Genomic DNA, 20,869 nt, shown 5'->3' on the forward strand with positions numbered 1-20,869 from the left:
GGCCCTGGCAGGGGCGTGGGACAGGGCTCGGGATGCCCTGGCTGGGAATGGTTGATTTCAAAAACCCCATGCTCGTTAGGAGGCTGCAGCTGGGGGCAACTAAAGGTACCTCCGGCTCTGAGCTGCCTGAACAGGCGCTGAGCCAGAGGGGAGCGGCAGAGCTATCGCACAAGCAGCTGCGGGGGGAAGGCGGGGAACTGTCCTGTTCCTCAGAGCTGTCGGGAGTCCCACTGACCCACAGGCCCAAACACCAGAGGGGTTGAAATCCTTGACTTCAGTGGAGCTGGGATTTCCCCCTGGATCTCTCTCCCTCCTGCAGTGCCCAGTTCTCGCTGGCATCTCCGGCCCAGCTGGGCCATGGGCTCTTCCTTGCGTGCCTGGCACTGAGCGCCGCGTGAAACTGCCAAGGGCGCTGAGCCCGGTGGAGCCGCGCTGCAGCCTCTGCACGCTAGCCGGGCTGCACCGCTACTCGCTGCCCCCTGCACTGGCAGGAGGTGAAGGGACGTGTTAGGCTGATCCGGATTCTCCCCACCCCTTGCAAGTGACAGCCTGGTTTAAACAGAAACATTCCTTTAATCCCTGTGATTAACCAAATTCAAAGAGCTGCTGCTGGGTGATGGATGAGGTGATTAGCTGTCGAAATGGTCCAATCTCAGCTCCCTTTCCCCCCCCAGACCTTCCTTTTAAACCAAATTTTAAACCTTTCTGTCTCTGGCCCAAGAGTAAATAATGGGTAATTGTCTAATGTCTATTGATCCTCCTCGTCTGATTGCACAGCCCAGTAAAGCCGTGTGTTGCTGGGTCTGTTTTTACATGCTGTAAGTGCCTGGCTCTGGGGGCGTCTGTCTGTCCGGAGAATCGAGAGCGAATGTAAAAGCGGAGATGTTGGAACTGACTGCGTTCTGGTTTTATTTTGTGCTTAGAGAGACCACAAATCTATATGAAGTTTTTAAGACATCTTTTTTCTACCAAAAATACAAAACCAAACCCAGCTCTACCCTGAACTGAAATCCTGTAACAGATACCAATTAAACCTCTCTGGAACCTCTTCCGTCCTTGTGTTCTCTGCCGGCTTCCCTTAATGCCAGCTTCCCACCCCAGGGGAAAGAGAGCAGCTGAAATCAATTGTGCCTCCACCCTGTCTCTGTACCCATCCTTCACTGAACTTACCTAACCTGACCCCTGGGGTTAGGATATTCTCTCCAGCAAGGGCTATGGCTCGGTTAGTGGGGCGAAGGAGTTGGCTCAAGCTGTGTTTCTAGTAAATTAATATAATGTACAAGTTCTATGGAAGCCAGTGTGGGTGAAAGCCCTGGAGACGGGCGTCCTACCCCCAGAACAGCCAGGCACTGGGCATCGCCCAGACCCCACTGTTCTCCTCCAGTCTCAGCTTCTTTCCCAACAAAGGGGCTAGTTATGAATGGGGCTGCCTGCCCCACCCGCCATGAAATGGACCGAGATCTGCCATGCTGATTGCACATGTGGGCTACCGAACCGTTCTCTGACAGTGCCGCATGGTCAATACCAACCTGAGCTGTCTTCAAACGGGGTAATCTAGACGCCTCAGGCATGCCTGGTCTGAAAGGGGGAGACTTGAGCACAGCCTGGAGATGGCCCCAGGCTCTGCCTAGGAAGAAGCAACCCCAGTAAGTAACACCGTTGCCCTTTTACCTGCTCAAAGTGCTGTTAACTTTGTCTCGGGATGAGTTAGCCCCATTTTACAGATACTAAAACAGGCACAGAGACAGGGCTATAGGCAGAGAGTGAATTAATGACCGAGCAGGGGCTAGAACCCAGGAGTCCCGGCTGCCCACATCGACCTCTAGGCTACACCGCTTCTCAAATTAGCTGCAGTCACTGTGTGCTTCATGCAAGCGGAGGAGCAGCGTACTGCTGATGGGGGCGTGCTATCAGGGCTCTGCGCCGCGCATGCGACCACTCATTCCACGGCCTGCTCCTGCTGCCAGCTCCTCCTGGCGGGCTTAAAACAGCTCAGGGAGTTGGAGAAGATTTGGTTAGATTCACGGACCTGGAGGGAACCTCAAGAGATCACCTAGTCCAGACTCCTGCACTGAGGCAGGACCAAGTAAACCTAGGCCATCCCTGACAGGTTTGTCTAACGTGTTCTTAAAAACCTCCAATGATGGGGATGCCACAACCTCCCCCCCACAACCTAGTCCTGTATTTCACTAGCTGGAGAGAGAGTTTTCCCTAATATCTAACCTAAATCTCCCTTACTGCAGCTTAAGACGATTCCTCCTTGGCCTTCTGTTGCCATGAACCGTTGATTGCTGTTCTCTTTAGAACAGCCCTTAACATATTTGAAGACCTACCAGCTTCCCCTCAGTCTTGTCTCACAACTAACCATACCCAGTGTTTTAATCTTCACAGATCACGTTTTCTAAACCTTTTAATCAGTTTGGTTGCTCTGCTCTGTCCTCAGGGCCAGCTCCAGGCCCCAGCTAAGGAAGCAGGTGCTTGGGGCAGCCAATACAAAGGGGCGGCACGTCCGGGTCTTTGGCGGGAATTCAGCGGCAGGTCCCTCAGTCCCTCTCTTCCTCTTTGAGCTGCTGCCGAAGTGCCGCCGAAGAGGAATGATCCTTTTCTGCTGTCCTGCCACCTACCCAGATATTCCCCGGTGTGTCGCCGGGCGTTTCATCTCCTTCCCAAGTGCAGGACTTGCACTCTATCGAAGTTCATCTTGTTGAATTCAGGCCCATTTTCCAATTAGTCACGGTTGGTTTGATTTCTAATCCTGTCCAACGTGCTTCTAGCCTCTCCCATGGTGTCCTCTGCCAAAGCCATAAGCGCACACTCCACTCCGTTAGCCAAGTCATGAACGAAAATATTGACTAGGACCGGCCCCAGGGCAGAGCCCTGCAGGACCCCGCTAGCTCTGTCCCTCCAGTTCGACAGTAAACCACTGATAGCTACTAGAGGGTGGGGTTTCAACCAACTGTGCACCCACCTTACAGTCATTTCCTCTAGCCTGCATTGGGGCCAGATGAAATCGATTTGTTAGGGATTCATTCGTGGGGATGGGAGCTAAGAGGCCCTGGTTATTCCATTCACTCTGGGGTCCTTTGCTACCGGACACAAAACATGTCACCCCGCCCGTGGCTCAGAGACATGGAGACACCCACTGGCTCTGCTGGCACCATTGCCTGGGTCCAGGCCCATTCCCCGTCCCAGGATCTTAAATACCTTCCTTGGGCTTCATCAGTGCTGCTGCTGGGTGGCAGCGTGGAGCTGTCTGTTACCTGGCAGCCCTGCAGACGCAGGTTCTAGACCCCGACCCCAGCCCTTACGGTGCCTATCCTGCAAGCCGCACAGTCCCTAATCTACAGGGAGGGTCCCTTTCCGCTGGCTTTGAGTTCGGGCCCTGGCTGACGCATGCCTCCAGCTGGCCAACTCAGGCCTAGCAGCGAGCAGCCCTGTCCCCTGTAAGGCTGGTTCAAATGCTTGGCTAAAGTTGAGTGAGTGCCCGAGGGGACGTGCTGATTCTCAGGAGGCCGGGGCAGGGCCTACAGTGGGGTGTCGGCACGCCGTGCAGCTCACGGAGCCCAGAAGAGCAGGCAGCGTAATCCCTCTGGAACGCTGCCTCAGGGAGGATCTCGAAACCATGTTATCGCTGTGATCTGGGATGTGGTGCGTCAGAGCCTGGGAGGGAGGGAAGGCGGCTGCAGGAAATGACAGCAGGAGAGAGGGATTTCAGTAGGGGATATTGCCAGAGCTCCTCTCAGCCCAAGCGATCCCAAAGCACCGCCAAGTTCAGAGCTGGTTGGTGGTCTCAGAGGAATCGCCCTTGCTTAGAGCAGCTCAGAATTTAGCCCCACACAGATGTGCATACAGAGGGAAATAACTTCCCCAGCACTGAAATGCAGCCACCTCTGGGGTGGAACGTGGCAGTGCTACGTGACGGTTTGGACGAGAGGTGAAGAGCGGCTGATCCAGTGGCGAGTGCAAGGGGGAAGTCGCCAGGCTGACCAAGGGGCAGGACCCCAATTCTGTGGTTGGCTGAAAGAGCAGGAGCGTGCCCCCTGCTCCCGGAAGCACAGCACCCCCAGTACTGCTGACTCTCAGGGAAGAGCGCCCCCTACTGAGACACCCACCCTCCTCCCCACCATAGCTGGATTTTCCCCTGTCCAAGTACCGAGCCTGCCGAACCCTGCTTAGCTGCCGCTCCCTGGCAGGACCATCCGAGCCCACAGCGATAACACAGTCTAGGACCTGAACAGCGCAGCTGGAGAAGGAGAAAGCTGCCCCGGTTCCTCACTTCCTCGCTGCTATTCAAGCTTCCCTGACAAACCAGGCCCAGGGCAGACACTGACCAGCTCAGGCTGACCTGTCCGCCTGTTAGGGGCCTGGGTGAGATCTGAGCCAGCGCCCGGCTCGTGGCATCTTGATACTGATGGGTTCTGGGTTCCCCGTAGTGTCCACAACCTCCAGCTGCTTCAGGGCCGCGAAGGCCTGGTCAGACACGCTGGCTGCCAGCAGGCGGTTGGATCTGAAAGAGCAGGAGGACAGGTGAAAAGCTTTGTTCTCTGCCAAGAAGAGGCCTCCTGAGACGGCATTTGTTGGCCAAATACTTCAGGGAGATGGCACCTAGGACTCTGTCCTAGGCAGTGGGCCCCTCAACACCAGAGGCCTCAGGTCACAGAGCAAGGACGGGACAGACCCATTCTCTATGGCTCCGGGGAGCCCAAACTTGGGCTCCAGCCTGGCCCTCCCCACCCCATAAGTGTTGCTGAAGTGCTGGAGGGGGTGCAGAGAGCAGCGATTTGGCTCGAGGTCACCCAGGCGACCTCTTGCGCTAACGCTAGCCGTGTGGATGTTGTGACTCTGGCAGGACTCAGGCTGGCCACCCAAGTCCTAGCCTGCCCAACCCCATGGGTTGCAACTCTGGGGGCTAGCCGGAGCCACCGCCCCTGCTCCCCACCATAGCTGGATTTTCCCCAGCGAAGCTAATGCGAGTCTGTCTACCTGCACTGCAAGGCGTGCTCCCAGTTGCAATGTAGACACACCTCCAGCGAGCCAGGGGTCCTGACTCCCAGCCCCCCCTGCTCTGACCTTCACCCCACACCCCTCCCACAAGCAGGGACAGAGACCCTGGGGTCCTGACTCCCAGCCCCCCTGCTCTGACCTTCACCCCACACCCCTCCCAGAACCAGGGACAGAGACCAAGGGGTCCTGATGCCCAGTCCCCTGCCCTGGCCCCACCTTCTGGAAAGGTCGGCGGGAAAGCCGGACAGCAGGACGGCAGGGCAGGAGCCTGCCTGTGCTCCCAGCACTAACCTCCCTGCTCCGGCTGTTACCTGAGGACGATGGCTCGGATGTCGGGGATGGTGTGGAAGGCTTCGGCCCCAATGACGGCAATGCGGTTGTGCTGGAGATACAGGTACTCGAGGGACTCTGGCAAGTCCGGGGGGATGTAGGACAATTCGTTGTTGCTGAGATCCAGGAGCTGGGGAGCAGGAGGGACGGGGTTACCCAGGCCAACAGCAGAGTTCTGACCAGCATCTTGGATTCGCTCTACGCCACTAGTGGCTGGTAACACCCTGCCAGGCCTGACTGTTCTGGACAAGATTCTTGCAGGGCAGGCTGGTCGGGGACTTGATCACAGCCTTCAAGTCCCTACACTGGGAGAGGGGAGCAAACTCCATTCAGCATGTTGTTAGCCTGTGGAACTCCCTGTCACATGAAGTCAATGAGGCTGCGACCAGTCAGATTCGAAGAGGGGGCTGGATGTTTGTATGGATGACAAGGAGATCTGGAGTTAGAACGGTTCTGGGAGGGAGATTAAACCTCGTGGTTTTAAGCCAATCTCTATTAGGAGTCCCTGTGGGGGTTCCTGCACCTTCAGCTGAGGCATCTAATGCTCTGATCCTCTCTGAGCCCAGATAAGGGGCTTCTTGGCCATTGGTTCTGATCCTGTCTGACATTGCCTTGCTGCCAGAGGGCTCTTTACCCTAGCAATGAAGGTACAAGCTCAGGAGTTCTGGTGCCTCATCTCTAATAACCGAGCCATGTCCCCTCCCACAGCCAGGATAGAACCCAGGAGTCCTGGCTCCCAGCCCCACCGCTCTCTAACCACTCAACCCACTCCCCTCCCCGAGCCGGGATAGAACCCAGGAGTCCTGGCTCCCAGCTCCCCCCCTCTAACCACTCAACCCACTCCCCTCCCAGAGCCAGGATAGAACCCAGGAGTCCTGGCTCCCAGCTCCCCCCCTCTAACCACTCAACCCACTCCCCTCCCAGAGCCGGGATAGAACCCAGGAGTCCTGGCTCCCAGCTCCCCCCCTCTAACCACTCAACCCACTCCCCTCCCAGAGCCGGGATAGAACCCAGGAGTCCTGGCTCCCAGCTCCGCCCCTCTAACCACTCAACCCACTCCCCTCCCACAGCCGGGATAGAACCCAGGAGTCCTGGCTCCCAACCCCCCTGCTCTAACCACTCGACCCCACTGCCCTCTCCGATGACATCATTAGGGCAATCGTCCCCCCCCCTCACCTTGAGCCCCTGCAGCTCCTGCCACGTGCCAGGGGTGATGGAGCCGATGCGCAGCCTGTTGTGGGCCAGGTGCAGCTCCTTGAGGCCGGCCAGGTTGGCCAGCAGCTCGGGCGAGAGGGAGTTGAGCTGGTTCTTGTGTAGCTTGAGCACCTCGAGGCTGGGCGGGAGGCCGGCGGGCAGGAGGGTGAGCTGGTTGCCCGAGAGGTCCAGGTTCTCGAGCCGGCGCAGCTTGCGGAAGGCCAGCCGGTGGATCTTGGCACTGTAGAGGCGGTTGTAGCTCAGGTTGAGCTCGGCCAGCAGGTAGGTGTTGGCGAAGTCGTGCAGGCCGATGTGAGTGATCTGGTTGTGCAGGATCATGAGGGAGCGCACCCGGCGGGGCAGCCCCGGGGGCACCCGCTCCAGCCGGTTGTTGTAGAGGTGCAGGGTGTGCAGGTGGCGCAGCTTGAGGAAGGCGTCGGGGTGGACGCCGGCGGCCGTCAGGCGGTTGTTCTGCAGCAGCAGGTACTGCAGGCCGCGCACCCGGCTCAGGCTGTCCCGGGGCAGCGAGCCGATGCGGTTCTTGCCCAGGTGCAGGATCACGATGTTCGGGGGGAAGCCAGCCGGGATCTCGGTCAGGTTGTTGTTAGACAGATCCAGGTACTCCAGGCTCTTCAGCTTGCTGCAGAGAGGAAGGGGAACGGGGCGCTGGCTTGGGGTGAGCAGCTAGTGCCGTAGCCTCCTGCTGTACTGGACCCAGGAGTCCTGATGCGCTGGTCCCTCCCTGCTCTAACCACTAGCCCCCACTCTCCTCCCCGAGCTGGAAATAGAACCCAGGAGTCCTGGCGCCCAGCCCCCTGCTCTAACCACTAGCCCCCACTCTCCTCCCCGAACTGGAAATAGAACCCAGGAGTCCTGGCTCCCAGTCCCCTGCTCTAACCACTAGCCCCCACTCCCCTCCCAGAGCTTGAAATAGAACTTAGGAGTCCTGGCGCCCAGCCCCCTGCTCTAACACCTAACCCATATCCTCCTCCCAAAGCCAGAACAGAACCCAGGAGTCCTGACTCCCAGCCCCACTGGCTATAACCACTAGACCCCCCTCCCTGCCCAGAAGTCCCATCTCCTCTGCTCTAACCACTCTGCCACGCTGCAGCTCCCGCCCCCAGTCTCACCTGAAGGTGGCAGGGTCCATGCCCTGGTTGGACAGGTTGTTGTTCTGCAGGTAGAGCTCTCGGAGCTTCCAGTGGCTGCTCAGCGCCCCTCTGGGGATCCGGGAGATGTGGTTGTTCTGCAGGGAGGGGAGGTCGCGGCCACTAGAGACGGGAGAAGCTCCCAAGCCCGCCTCAGACACCGTCAGCAGGCCTGGGGGGGAGACTGCCCTCGATACGGTACCAAGATAACCACTAGGCCACCCAGCCCGGACGCCATCTGAATGGCAGAGCTGGAGCACAGAGAGGGGATGGACTTGCCCAAGGTCCCAGAGTGAGTCAAAGGCCACGCTGAGAATAGAATCCAGGAGTCCTGGCTCCCAGCCCCCTGCTCTAACCACTAGCTCCCACTCCCCTCCCGGAGCCGTAAACAGAACCCAGGAGTCCTGGCTCCCAGCTCCCAGCTCTAACCACTAGATCCCACTCCCCTCCCGGAGCTGGAAAGAGAACCCAGGAGTCCTGGCTCCCAGCCCCCTGCTCTAACCACTAGACCCCACACCCCACCTGGAGCCGGAAACGGAACCCAGGAGTCCTGGCTCCCAGCCCCCTGCTCTAACCACTAGACCCCACACCCCTCCCGGAGCTGGAAAGAGAACCCAAGAGTCCTGGCTCCCAGCCCCCTGCTCTAACCACTGGCCTACACCTCCTCTCCCCATATCAAAGGCAAACGGCTGTGGGGCTTTGGGATGTGTCATGCCCCAGGGAGCCAGGCCAACCACACGGTTTATACAAAGCACCTGCGGAGGCAGACCCCCCCCACACAACCCCGATCATGAGCCCAGGCCCTGCCCCACCTGTAAGTGGAGCCGGACGAGCGCAGGGGGCAGGTTCTGGGGCAAGTAGCTGAGCCGGTTGCTGGAGAGGATCATGGTGCTGACGGTGTCGGAGCCGTTGAAGGCGTCATAGGGGAGCCCGGTGTTGGTCAGCTGGTTGTTGTGAAGATACACGGACCTGCATGGAGGAGAGCTGACACCAGAGTCTCTGGGGTAGGGTAATGCCCCTGTCCTGCCCCCAAGGGGAGAGCGCCCCCTAGTGAGCCTCCAGCCCTGCAGCACAGCGCCCCCTAGTGCCATGCTGGGGTGGGCACTGACTGCAAGGACAGAGCACCCCCGAGCGAGCCCCCATCCCGCTCCCTGCAGCACAGCGCCCCCTAGCACTGCACTGGGACACTGAGGTCAACACAGAGGGGAGAGCGCCCCCTACTGAGCTCCCTATCCAGCTTGAAGAAGAGGCCCACACTAATCAGGCCCAGAGCTTGGCTTAGCCAGTCCAACCCACTGAGATCAGCAAACACCCCACAGCTGCAGGCCCCGTCCGTCGGACTCCCGCGTGCCCGAGGCAGGAGGCCTGGATGGCGTCTCTACCTGAGGTTGGCTTTCTGCCCAAAGGTGAGCGGGTAGACTTCGGTGAGCAGGTTGGCAGCCAGGTCCACTATGCGCACTGTGCTGGGGAGGATCTGCGGTGCTACCGTGAGCTGGGAAAAAACCAAAGGGGGACGGGCCGATTCTAGCGGATCAGTGTGGCCCTGGATTTACCCACTGCCGCCAGAGGGCCTGGCCAGGCTTTATACAGGGATTGCTTCACTGGTCAGTGGCATGCAGCCACCTCGGGGGTCAGAGGCAGCAGCTGTTTCTACAGGGATTGCTCAACATCTGGTCTGGGGTAGAACACAGCAGCTGTTTCACAGTGCCCAGGAACACCACACAAAGATTTAGGACAGGAAGTGGAGAGGAATCCTCTCTCCAATGAGCACAGCAGCAGGAGGTTAGGAAGACAGGATGGAATCACACCAGGGTTAGCACAGACACTTGAGGGGAATGTGTCAGCATCTCTAATGACCATGTGGGACCTGTCTCCTCTGAAAGGCGGCACCTCCTGCAGCACGGCGCCCCGGAGTGCCATGCTGGGCCCCGGGGTCAGCACGGACTCAGAGGGGAGCGCCCCCTAGTACTGCACTGACTCAAGGGACAGCGGTGCCTACTGAGACCACCAATCTGCTCCCTGCCCCCTAGTGCCACATGACGGAGTCACCCATAGCGCCCCCTGCAGCACCCTTGGCTTTCCCTGGAGGTCCCATCCCACTGGCGACCACACTCAGCATGGTTTAGCTTGTGAAATCCCCCTCTCACACACACACGTGCAGAGCCCCCTCCACCTAGCTGGACACCAACCCCTGGCACCATCCCTGCTCGTTAAAGCTGCTGTGAACACTGCGCACCGGGTCAGAGGACAGCCGCGCACACACCTTGTTGTTGGCCAGGTAGATGTACTGCAGCGAGTCCAGGGACTCAAAGGCTTCATCCGGGAGGCCTAGAAAGCAGCAGAGAGAAGAGCGGAGATTGCCTAGTCCGGGCACACCCTGCGCAGAAGGGAGGCCAGGACTTGAACCTGCTCCATCCAGCTAGTGAATTCAGACCCTGCCTCCCTCCCTGAAAGGCCCCGTGGCTGCTTCCACTCCCCCACGGAGCTATGCATCCTGTAACTGGCATCCAGCTACCCAGAATGCTTTGCATCCAGCTTCCCACCAGGCTTTTCTAGAACGGACCCAAAAATCTTCCCAGGCTGCTAAAATGCAGCTGCCTCTGGGGTGGAGTGTGGCAGCCGTTCACACAACACTACATAGGGATCGTACACCAAGCGCTGAAATGCAGCTGCCTCTGGGGTGGAGTCTGGCAGCCGTTCACACAACACTACATAGGGATCGTTCACCCAACGCTGAAATGCAGCTGCCTCTGGGGTGGAGTGTGGCAGCGGTTCACACAACACTACATAGGGATCATTCACCCAGTGCTGAAATGCAGCTGCCTCTGGGGTGGAGTGTGGCAGCGGTTCACACAACACTACATAGGGATCGTTCACCCAATGCTGAAATGCAGCTGCCTCTGGGGTGGAGTGTGGCAGCCGTTCACACAACACTACATAGGGATCGTTCACCCAGCGCTGAAATGCAGCTGCCTCTGGGGTAGGAACCAGCAGCTGTTTAACAGCATGCGACAAGGCTGCACAAGAATTTAGAAGTGGAAGTGGAGGAAATTCCTGTATCCCGCTGAAACTGCAGGACGGGGGGACGGCCTGCAAGGAGAGGAGGATAAAGGGACGATGGGCTCGGATACCGGACCATGGGGATTTCTGTTCTGTAGGAGGCCGGGAAGAGCTCTCCCTGGACACGCACACTCACGCCCAGGTCACGTTGGCACAGTCCCTGCCCACGGCACCACCCCCTTCGATGGCGTCCCAGCCCCCTGCCCGCGACGGCTCCCTCACCATCGGAGATGATGTGGTTGTTGTGCAGGTTGAGGGTTTTCAGGCTGGTCAGCTGGGCCAGCTCATCGTAGGGCAGCTCCCGTAGCTGGTTATTCTGCAGAAGGAGACCCGCTCACCTCAGTCCCTGGGGAAGTGGGAGGCATTTGCCCAGGGCCAGAGGGCAGCAGTGAGAGAGAGATGGGAGGTGGAGAGTCAGGGAAGGGCTGCTCTGGGCTCTGGAAGGGGTTCCACTGGGGCACCGCCTCCGACGGCCCCGGCCACCCCCCGACCCCCCGGGGCACCGCCTCCGACCGCCCCCCGACCCCCGGGGCACCGCCTCCAACGGCCCCCGGCTATCCCCTATAATAATAATTAATGGAGATATCCCATCTCCTAGAACTGGAAGGGACCTTGAAAGGTCATTGAGTCCAGCCCCCTGCCTTCACTAGCAGGACCAAGTACTGATTTTACCTCAGATCCCCAAGTGGCCCCCTCAAGGATTGAACTCACAAGCCCAGGTTTAGCAGGCCAATGCTCAAACCACTGAGCTATCCCTCCCCTGACCCCTGGGGCACCGCCTCCGATGGCCCCCGGCTTCCCCTGACTCCTGGGTTGCTCTATAGACCCTCCTTGGTAACTGGGATCTGGCCCTGGCTGGGCTCCCAGGTTCACTGCGGGGCAGGGCCGGGGACAGTTACCTGCAGAGAAAGATGCTGCACGGCTCTGGAGACGTTGCTGGGGAAGACGTGCAGGTCGAGCCCACCACACTCCACCGTCTCCTCTGAGGGGCAGGTGCAGTTGGCCGGGCAGCCTGGGGTGTTCTTCGGGGGCAGGATCCCCCCGCCGAGCCGGGGGGGTGGCGCCGCGTCCTTGTCATCCTGGCTCCCGACCAGGCAGAAGGAGGGGATCTGCACAAAGAGGACCAGGAGACAGCCGCAGCTCAGCCGCTGGGGAGAGGGGGAGAGGGTCTGGTGAATTCCGGAGCGAACTGAACCGTCTGTATGCCGCGGGCCTGCGGAGCGGGGATCCCGAGGGCTCCTACCAGCCCAGGCCTGGCGCTGCTCAGCCCCATCAATGCAGGCTCTGTCTCCAGAGCACCAGCAACTGCTGCGGGGGGATGAAGGGCCCCACTGAGCTGGGCCCGCTGGGGATCCAGGCAGGTCGGTTTACAGGGCACTTGGCAGCTCTGAAATGCCTTAGTTGTTGTTTTAGCCGGCCTGGCAGGCGATCGGCTCCCCCCAGCCGCACAGGCCGGCTGCCGGATTGCGTGTGCACGGGTGTGTGTGTCTGTAAATTAACACATCAGCGCCTGGCACAACGGGGCCCTGATCTCGGTCAGGGGCTGCAGTCTGGGCAGGCTCTGGGGTGCAGTTGGGGATGAGGGCTTTGGGGTGCAGGAGGGGGCTCCGGGTTTGGGGAGGCTCAGGGCAGGGGGTTGGGGTGCGGGCTTACCCTGGGCGGCTCCCGGGCGGCGGTGCTGCAGAGACAAGGCAGGCCACCTGCCTGTTCTGGTGCACTGCTCCGTGCCGCGGAAGTGGCCAGCAGGTCCAGCTCCTAGGCGGGGAGGGGCAGGAGGCTCCACGGCGGAGTGTGGAGCCGTTCCATGGGGCGGGGGCAGCGCGTGGAGCCCCATGTCCCCCCCCACGTAGGAGCCAGACCTGCTGGCCGCTTCCGGGGCGCAGTGTGGTGCCCCAGGACAGGTAGGGACTAGCCTGCCTTGGCTCCGCAGCACCACCAACCGGACTTTAAACAGCCTGGCTGGCAGTGCCAACCGGAGCTGCCAGGGTCCCTTTTTGACCGGGTGTTCCAGTCGAAAACCGGATACCTGGTCACCCTAACTATAATACAAAAAACCCCCACTCTCCCACTGCCTGTTTCGTTCCCTGGCCACACGCTTTATCGGAAGCGACGTGTACATTTGTGGAACGACAGATACACACTACAGGGCTCCCACGAGCTCTGTTCGGTATCCCAGGGAGGGTAACACCAGATGGGACAGAGCCCTGGAAAACGGCCTGGAGGGACTGGCCCTGCAGGGCTAGATGGGCTCCGATAGATTCACCGGTCCCGATCCCCCACAGAACAGGTGCGGCCCGGACACACTCCTGTCCTGTCCTGTCCCACCGGAGCAGGATCTGTTCAGTCTTCAGCTTCTCCGCTGAGGCTGCCAAAAGGGACCCAACTGTGACGTGGTTAGAAATGGGCCGGGACCGGGGCACTTGCTCCCTTCCCCTTTGGGAGCCGAGTGAGAAATGAGCAGGCAGGATCCCAGCCCAGTTCCCAGCCTGACGGGCAGGAAATGGCCCCTTGTTGACAGCTCCAACGAACTGGCCATAAAGAAGTAGCTCTGCTCTGACTGGGGGAGGGGAGTTGTACCTGCAGGGCAGGGCTAAGGCGCATTGATTGCTGGATCTCCACTGGGCCTTGCCTGGGGAATCCCCTTGGACACAGCCGCACCAGGAGAGCCCTAGCAGCTGAACCACTGTGTCATGAACCCTGCTCAGAGCAGGTGGGGGGCAGGGCCAGCAGGAGACTGTCCCCCAAAGGCTGGGATGAATCCCTCATAAGATTTCCCCCTTTTGGCCCGTGCCACGGGTCTGGGAGATCTCCTCCCTCCTCCAGCACAGAGTGGGATTGCCCCCAGCTGCCCTCGTGAGTCACCCGCCTCTCCCCAACCCAAGCAGGCGTCACCGGAGCCTCTTTGCCAACAAGCCGTAACTCCGCTGGGTCCCCAAAACGCCGGAGCCGAAGCTCTCCCTCACCATAGCTAGGTCCCAGCTGCGAGGCTCCCAGGCTCCACTCTGCAGTCTTCCCAGGATCTTTAATTGAAGCCAGACCAGCACAGGGCTCCTGACTCCCGCCGCTCTGTCCTCGCCTCCGAAATAAAGATCGTCCTCACATGGTCCCCACAGGAACAGTCGCGTTCCACACACCCCCACTCTCGCCTCCCGGAGCACTGGAATAGGAAACGGAGAAAGCAACCTGCCAGGAGCTGTCGCGCTGCCTGGGCGTGAGCTGCAGCCGGGACGCTGTGTCTTCGCTTGCTGTTGTCTTCTAGTCTGATCAAAGCCGAGGGAGGGAGGTGGGATGGGGGGAGAATCGGGCTCTGGGCAAGTAGGGGGGCTTCGTGTCTGCTGCGATTGGGGTTGCATAATGGGGCTGGCAGAGGTCCTGAAGAAATGTTTGGAAGGGATCACGTTTACTGACTCTGGTATTCCAACCATGTAAAAGGCAGATAGGACTCTGGGGAAACGTAACTGTTGCTGTTTGTTTTTCCTGAGTGCGGTCGGAACCGCCATGTTCTGCCCACGCTCCGATCCTGTGCTGCTCCGCACTCAGTCGCTAAGCTGCCCTCCACGCAGGCTGGCTTGGTGCTAGCGCTGCCACATCACCCGGGGGAAACTGAGGCATAATGAGCTGACGTGACTTGCCCAAGGTCACCCAGGGCATTGGAAAGAAGTCAGGGGTTCTTCCTCAAAATCCCCTCACTAGACCCCACTCCCATCCCAGAGCTGGGAATAGAACCCAGGAGTCCTGGCTCCCAGCCCCGCCTCCTCTAACCACTAGACCCCACTCCCATCCCAGAGCTGGGAATAGAACCCAGGAGTCCTGGCTCCCAGCCCCGCCTCCTCTAACCACTAGACCCCACTTCCATCCTAGAGCTAGCAATAGATCCCAGGAGTCCTGATTCTCAGTCTTCCTGCTGTAAGCATTGGACTAACATTTCCCCCCCACCAAGCTGAGACTAGCCCCTACCCCAGGAAACATAAGCCCCCAGATCATGCCCACTAGACCACAAGTCTCTGATCTCTGGGCTCTGCTCCCAGTAGGGACCCCAGATTTCTCCCACTAACCAATGGGAGGTGGGAATTCCCAGATTCCCCCCTCCCCTCTGCCAAACCCTGGGATTCAGCTTCCCGGCTGCCCATTCCTTGTTGCTGAGTTATCCAGGGGCAGAGCCCAGGGGCCAGCAAGGGGACGTTGCCTGATTCCCATATGGGGTAACATTGCTGGCTCCCGATGGGCCGTGAAGAATGTAATTTGTCCAGCCTCAAAGACCTCCCTGGGAATCGCAGTGTTTGTGCTTCAGCGTCAGTGGTAATGGCCAATTACCGTAACTGAAATACTTGTCACCCGGCCAGCTGTAAGCCGCTACACAGTTGCTCCCAGCAGGCTGGGTGCAAATTCAAGAGACCACAGGGGCTTTCTCCGAGCCCGTCTGGACAAGCCCTAAGGGCTCTGCAGGGAGCAGGGGCTGACTCCCTGGATTGGCTCCCAAACCGTGTCCCCCCCCCAGGATCGCCCCACTATCGAATGAGCATCGTTCGATTCAAGGCAGCTATTTCTCTGGGCCCATCCATCACACAGAAGGATGAACTCCTCTCTGGCTCCCGTTCTCAGTGCTGCTGTTGGCCCCTCTGCTCCAAACCCTTCATAACTCATGCCCCTCACGCAGATCTCACGACGGGAGGTGGGGCCACGTCTCTGGGCTTCTGTCTCTTCTAGCGCCGGAAGGACAGCTCATCCCAACCCAGCCCTACATGCTGCTCTAGGCAAAGACGGATTGGCACCCCTTGACCCAGATGGCTTGCTGCTTCCATCTCCTCCCAATCCCCCCTTGTCTGTGTCATTCCCCCCGCCTGTAGGGGCCCCCTGGTTTCTGCTCATATGTCTATAGCTGGTGCTTCGAGATTTCAAAACATGCCCCCAGAATTCTTTGCACCTCCTGCAGAGTTAGCAGTTCAGAAGTGCTGAGACAGCTGCCACAAAGGATTCTGGGACACTGAAGTGCCACTACTGCAAAGGATTCTGGGGCACTGAGGTACCTCTGCAGCAAGAATCGACGCCGTCATGTTTCTGAACACCGTCTAGTGGTAGTTCTCATTACAGTACTTCTTAGTACAAGAAATGTCTGTTGGGCTACACTACCTGGAGCCCCCTCCCGTCCGGGGTAACATGCACGGCTCCACAACACACATGCAAAATTGCCAACCCCAACCGTTCAAACTCCAGGGAATGTTTGAGTTCTTTTCCTTTGCCTTTTTGAGCCGTACAAGGGCCATGTTTCCAGGCTTTCCTCTGCTGCGCCGGGCTAGAATAGGACGGCTTTTAAAAAAGAAAAGCCGAGATTCTCACGAAATAACATGACTCCAAGAGCTGGAGCTTTAAGAAAACCACCAAATATCACAAGACTGGGCAAGGCTGCACATGGCTGAGTGTGCCTTTGCCCTGGGCTTGTTCTCATAAGCCATCCTTGGCCCAGCCACAGTGTGCCATCTAAGAAGGCAGCATGGCCCAGTGGCTAGGCCCTGGACGGGGACTCAGGATGTAGGGTTCTATTCGCTCTGTCCTGTTGGGGGCACCAGACAGGCCACTTCACCTCTCTGTACCTCTGTTTCCCCATCTGTGATGTGGGGATGACAATACCTCATTTAAAGCTGCTTCGAGAAAGGGCAGATGAAATGCGCTACCTGAGAGCAAAGTATCAGACTCGTCCCATTTCGACCCAATGTTTCAGCTTCAATTCTTTCATTCCTTGCAAACTGAAATCCAAGGAGGATGCTAGAATGTGCTCCAGCCACTGCCAAAACCAAATCATTACAAAGCCTTAGTTGTGTTTTAAGCTCTCCTTTCAATGCCACACACTTCTTATAATTACAGACTCTCAAGACCAAGCCAGGTCACTGGAAAGCACTGAAGCTGTTAAAGCCATGGGGCCAGATTTCCAATACACCTCTACCCCGATATAACGCTGTCCTCGGGAGCCAAAAAATCTTACCACGTTATAGGTGAAACCGCGTTATATCGAACTTGCTTTGATCCACCGGAGTGCACAGCCCCGCCCCCCTGGAGCACTGCTTTACCGCGTTATATCCGAATTCGTGTTATATCGGGTCGTGTTATAGCGGGGTGGAGGTGTACCACCATGAAGTACAACAGAGAACCCCACCATCCTTAAAGCAAAACTGAGGAGTACCCAAACTCCTTACAAGGTCAGAATCATCCTTGGCTCCTAATTGGCAATGCCCAATTTCTTTCAATCTAATTTACTTTCATGCCGTTCGTGTACTTTGCAATTTGCTCCTCAAGCGGTTGATCAGTGAAACTGATGTGTATGTCGTTTTTCTGTAGAGGACAGGAAGGATCTATGGATTTGCTATATCCAATCTGACCATCCATCCAGCTAGGCCTCTGTCCAGCTTCTTAGAGTACCCGTTCAGAGCACTGCCCCATGTAATTTAGTACACCTGCTTCGCTAGTGCATTGGATCAACATCCACCTACTCTAATATCCCAGCTCCTGCTGCACAGGGTTTGTTAAAAGGTTAAGTGACTTTACTGGCAAAAGCTCTGCCGCTGACAAAGTTATTTTGGCAGTGCACACTCCCGCTGGTGCTGGCACCTTGAGGCCACACACGGCATCAGGGTGTACGGGCAAAAAGGCATTGAATTATGGGTAGGCATCCCAGCATCCTACGTGTCCCACCTGCAAGTGTGCTGCCTTGTGGGGCATTTTTAGGCTGCGTGGTGGGATATCCGTACTTCTCTCAGGGAATTGTGGGAATTTGGGGTCAAAGACCCACCACTGCCTCTGTCCGGTCCCATAATCTACCGCCCTTGCGCATCATCTTCAAACGCGCTGTTGCAAATCCAGATGGACTTTTGAAAATGGAATTTAGCTTCTTTAGTCACTCAGGCGCTATAAAAATGTGACCCCCTAAGCCAATACGCCATTTAGTCCCATATCCCTGACACCGGCTGCACTGGATCAGACCAGTAACGCTGGTCCACTAGCCTCCTTTCACCACTGGGACTTTACAGATGTCACTCTGTTGTATATAATGAATGAGGAGAGACCTCAGATTCTCTGCTCCAAAATCACCATCACCAACTTGAACTATAGGAGACTCTCCATTAGCCAGGAACAATATAGAATCTATGACCCACAACTGAGCAGTTTTACATTGATGTCCCATGGCCACTTCTTTGTAGGAATACAGGTGTTTAAAAAAAAAAGAAAAAAAAACCTTCCTGAGCCCTGCAGCAATCAGATGATGCCTTGTAGCACAACAGTGGATTAACACTTATCTTGCCTTACATCACTAACCATGCTATAATGGTAGGAAGATTCCCAAGCCCCTGTTTTAAAAATATTTCTGGTATTTGACTGGCTGACCTTTGGAAGCTAGTTTTAAAGGCCTATTTATAGGTCCAGGCTCCAGCCTGGCTTGGCTGGCTCAAGGCCGGAATAGAACTGTAAACATATTTTTCTGGCTTTTCTTTTCTAATTCCCACATTCTGACCATTTGCCAGTGTATTAAGAGTCCTGCCAGCTTCTGAGTCAGACAGGGAATGGAGTCATGACTCTGCCTCTGTCCTGCAGAGAGCCGGGGATCTGGGGAACGGGGTATTTCCCCCCTCGCTGATCCTCTGCTCTCCTGGCAGGTGAATTTCAATGCCAAGGCTGAGCCGAGATCTGAAATGCCTCCTTATGCCAAGTGAGATGAATTTGGTCCTAAGGATTTATAGTGAGAAAGATGTCTCGTGGCAAAAGGCCGGAACTTGGAGTCAGGACTCCTGCGTTCTATTCCTGGCTCTGGGAGGAGAGTGTGCTACAGTGGTTAGATCAGGGGTTTGGAAGCCAAGACATCTGGGTAGAAGGCAGAATTGAGCGTCACGACTCTTGGGTGCTACTTCTGGCTATGGGAGAAGCCTAATGGTGAGAGCACAGGGAGTTGTCTCTATCGCAGGCGCTGGAAGGCAGTGTGGTCTAGCGGTTAGTCCGAAGCGTTGTGCTACATCCCAGGCTCTGTGACCTTGGCCAATTCACTTTCCTTCTCTGTGTTGCAGTTTCCCCTCCATGAGATAAAAGGGGTTAATCATACCGACCTACCTCCCAGAAGTGTTGTGAAGCTCAGTCCATTAATGTTGGCAAAGTGCTTGAACGCGTTGGATGGAAGACGCAGGAGATCGTCAGAATATTATTAAAACCCCAACACTGATTAGAAGGGGGAAGCTCTCATGTTGTTTTCTGACTGATTCCTTCAATATGCTTCCTAAATAAATCAGTGATCATTTACTTAAGTCATGCATAAATTATGATGGTGGATGCTGCATATCACAAGCCTTCTAGGATTCTACAAGGGATGGGTGACCCATCGTTTATATCCATGGCTTCAGACCTCATTTTCATGACCCATGCAGATGATTTCACATGCTGTTCAGTTGTGACGAGATGACACTGGGCTGAAGCAATGACATTTTTAGGCAGTTAGATGATGTTTCCTCGTGGTCTTTTTGGTGGTGCTCATCACCGGACTGAGTGCAACAGAGATGAAGGCATTTATATTCAGAACTCCCCTGGGGACATAAATCAAGTCTGGATGTCTTTCTAAAGGAGACGCTCAAACTCAGACAGAAGTTTGGGGCTTGATTCAGGAATCACCAGGTAGGATTCCCCGGTCTGTTTTCTGCCAGAAGACAGATCAGCAGATCAAAATGGTCTCTTTTGGCCTCAACATCCACGAATCTCCCTCTTTACAGATGGGGGACGTTTTAGCGCGGCCTGATGACGTTTCAGTGCAGGGTGATGACACAATTTGGGTGGGATGTACTGACAGTTTAAAGCATCACCCCACCGGGCACAGTGTCGTTTGGTTGGCATTGAGCTGCACCATCGTTGGGCGTTTAGCTGTTCCTACCATTGGGCTGCACCACCATCGATCACGACATGCTTTGGTTGTCAGCCCAATTGAGCAAGGTGGTACCATTTGGCTGCCCACCATTGTGGGCCATGCCACTGGGTTGCTGCCCCATTGGGTCCCAGGCCGTTTGGCTGCCATTGTCTTTGGGCTACACCGTCATTGGGCACAATGCCATTGACTTGCCATCCTGTTGGGTGCCATGCCTTTTTCCCGTGCCACGTCTCGGCTTTTGCCTTTGGGACACACCACATTTGGTTGCCATGACATTTCCTGTGCCATATCTGGGCTGTCATTTTCATTGGCTGTCACCGCCCAATGGGCACTGTACTGTTTGGCTATCATTGTCATTGGGCGCCATGCCATTTGGCTGCTGCCCCACTGGGCGCCATGCTGTTGGCTGTGCCCCAATGGGCGCCATGTTGTTGGCTGTGTCCCAATGGGCGCCATGCTGTTGGCTGTTGCCCCATTGGGCACCATGTTGTTGGCTGTGCCCCAATGGGCGCCATGTTGTTGGCTGTGCCCCAATGGGTGCCATGCTGTTGGCTGTGGCCACATTGGGCGCCATGTTGTTGGCTGTGCCCCAATGGGCGCCATGCTGTTGGCTGTTGCCCCATTGGGCGCCATGTTGTTGGCTGTGGCAATGGGCGCCATGTTGTTGGCTGTGGCCGCATTGGGCGCCATGTTGTTGGCTGTGCCCCAATGGGTGCCATGCTGTTGGCTGTGACACATTGGGCGCTATGCTGTTGGCTGTGGCCCCACTGGGCGCCATGTTGTTGCCTGTGGCCCCACTGGGCGCCATGCTGTTGGCTGTTGCCCCAATGGGCGCCATGTTGTTGGCTGTGTCCCAATGGGTGCCATGCTGTTGGCTGTGGCCGCATTGGGCGCCATGTTGTTGGCTGTGCCCCAATGGGCGCCATGTTGTTGGCTGTGCCCCAATGGGCGCCATGTTGTTGGCTGTGGCAATGGGCGCCATGTTGTTGGCTGTGGCCGCATTGGGCGCCATGTTGTTGGCTGTGCCCCAATGGGTGCCATGCTGTTGGCTGTGACACATTGGGCGCTATGCTGTTGGCTGTGGCCCCACTGGGCGCCATGTTGTTGCCTGTGGCCCCACTGGGCGCCATGCTGTTGGCTGTTGCCCCAATGGGCGCCATGTTGTTGGCTGTGTCCCAATGGGTGCCATGCTGTTGGCTGTGGCCGCATTGGGCGCCATGTTGTTGGCTGTGCCCCA

General features: G+C 57.2%; 1 protein-coding gene across 3 annotated transcripts; it reads right to left on the reverse strand.

The window, feature by feature from the left end:
* Nucleotides 1–892: 892 nt before the first annotated feature.
* Nucleotides 893–14,236, reverse strand: PODNL1 (podocan like 1). Of its 3 annotated transcripts, none has more exons than XM_054012264.1 (10): nucleotides 13,700–14,236; nucleotides 11,636–11,884; nucleotides 10,959–11,052; nucleotides 9,940–10,004; nucleotides 9,059–9,168; nucleotides 8,489–8,660; nucleotides 7,659–7,774; nucleotides 6,511–7,168; nucleotides 5,316–5,464; nucleotides 893–4,507 (listed from the first exon to the last, which is right to left on the reverse strand). In XM_054012264.1, the coding sequence occupies exons 1-10, from the start codon at nucleotides 14,234–14,236 to the stop codon at nucleotides 4,357–4,359; spliced, it is 2,301 nt and encodes a 766-aa protein (XP_053868239.1). In that variant the 3' UTR covers nucleotides 893–4,356. The 3 variants fall into 3 exon arrangements, with proteins under 3 accessions (XP_053868239.1, XP_053868240.1, XP_053868241.1); XM_054012265.1 differs by having other exon boundaries at nucleotides 8,489–8,645; nucleotides 13,700–13,785; XM_054012266.1 differs by having other exon boundaries at nucleotides 11,636–11,845; nucleotides 13,700–13,779.
* Nucleotides 14,237–20,869: the final 6,633 nt, after the last annotated feature.

Source organism: Malaclemys terrapin, chromosome 23, assembly GCF_027887155.1.
Source record: "Malaclemys terrapin pileata isolate rMalTer1 chromosome 23, rMalTer1.hap1, whole genome shotgun sequence".
In the NCBI taxonomy this organism is placed as follows: Eukaryota; Metazoa; Chordata; order Testudines; family Emydidae; genus Malaclemys; species Malaclemys terrapin.

Bases quoted from the DNA above. Each gene is read 5' to 3' on its own strand.
- PODNL1 (XM_054012264.1), bottom strand. From the start codon at position 14,236: ATGGCGGTTCCGACCGCACTCAGGAAAAACAAACAGCAACAGTTACGT. The intron at 10,005-10,958 runs GTGAGGGAGCCG...GCTGCTTTCTAG, and splicing joins CAACCACATCATCTCCGATG to GCCTCCCGGATGAAGCCTTT. The intron at 7,775-8,488 runs GTGGGGCAGGGC...CCCTCCCTGCAG, and splicing joins TCGTCCGGCTCCACTTACAG to AACAACCACATCTCCCGGAT.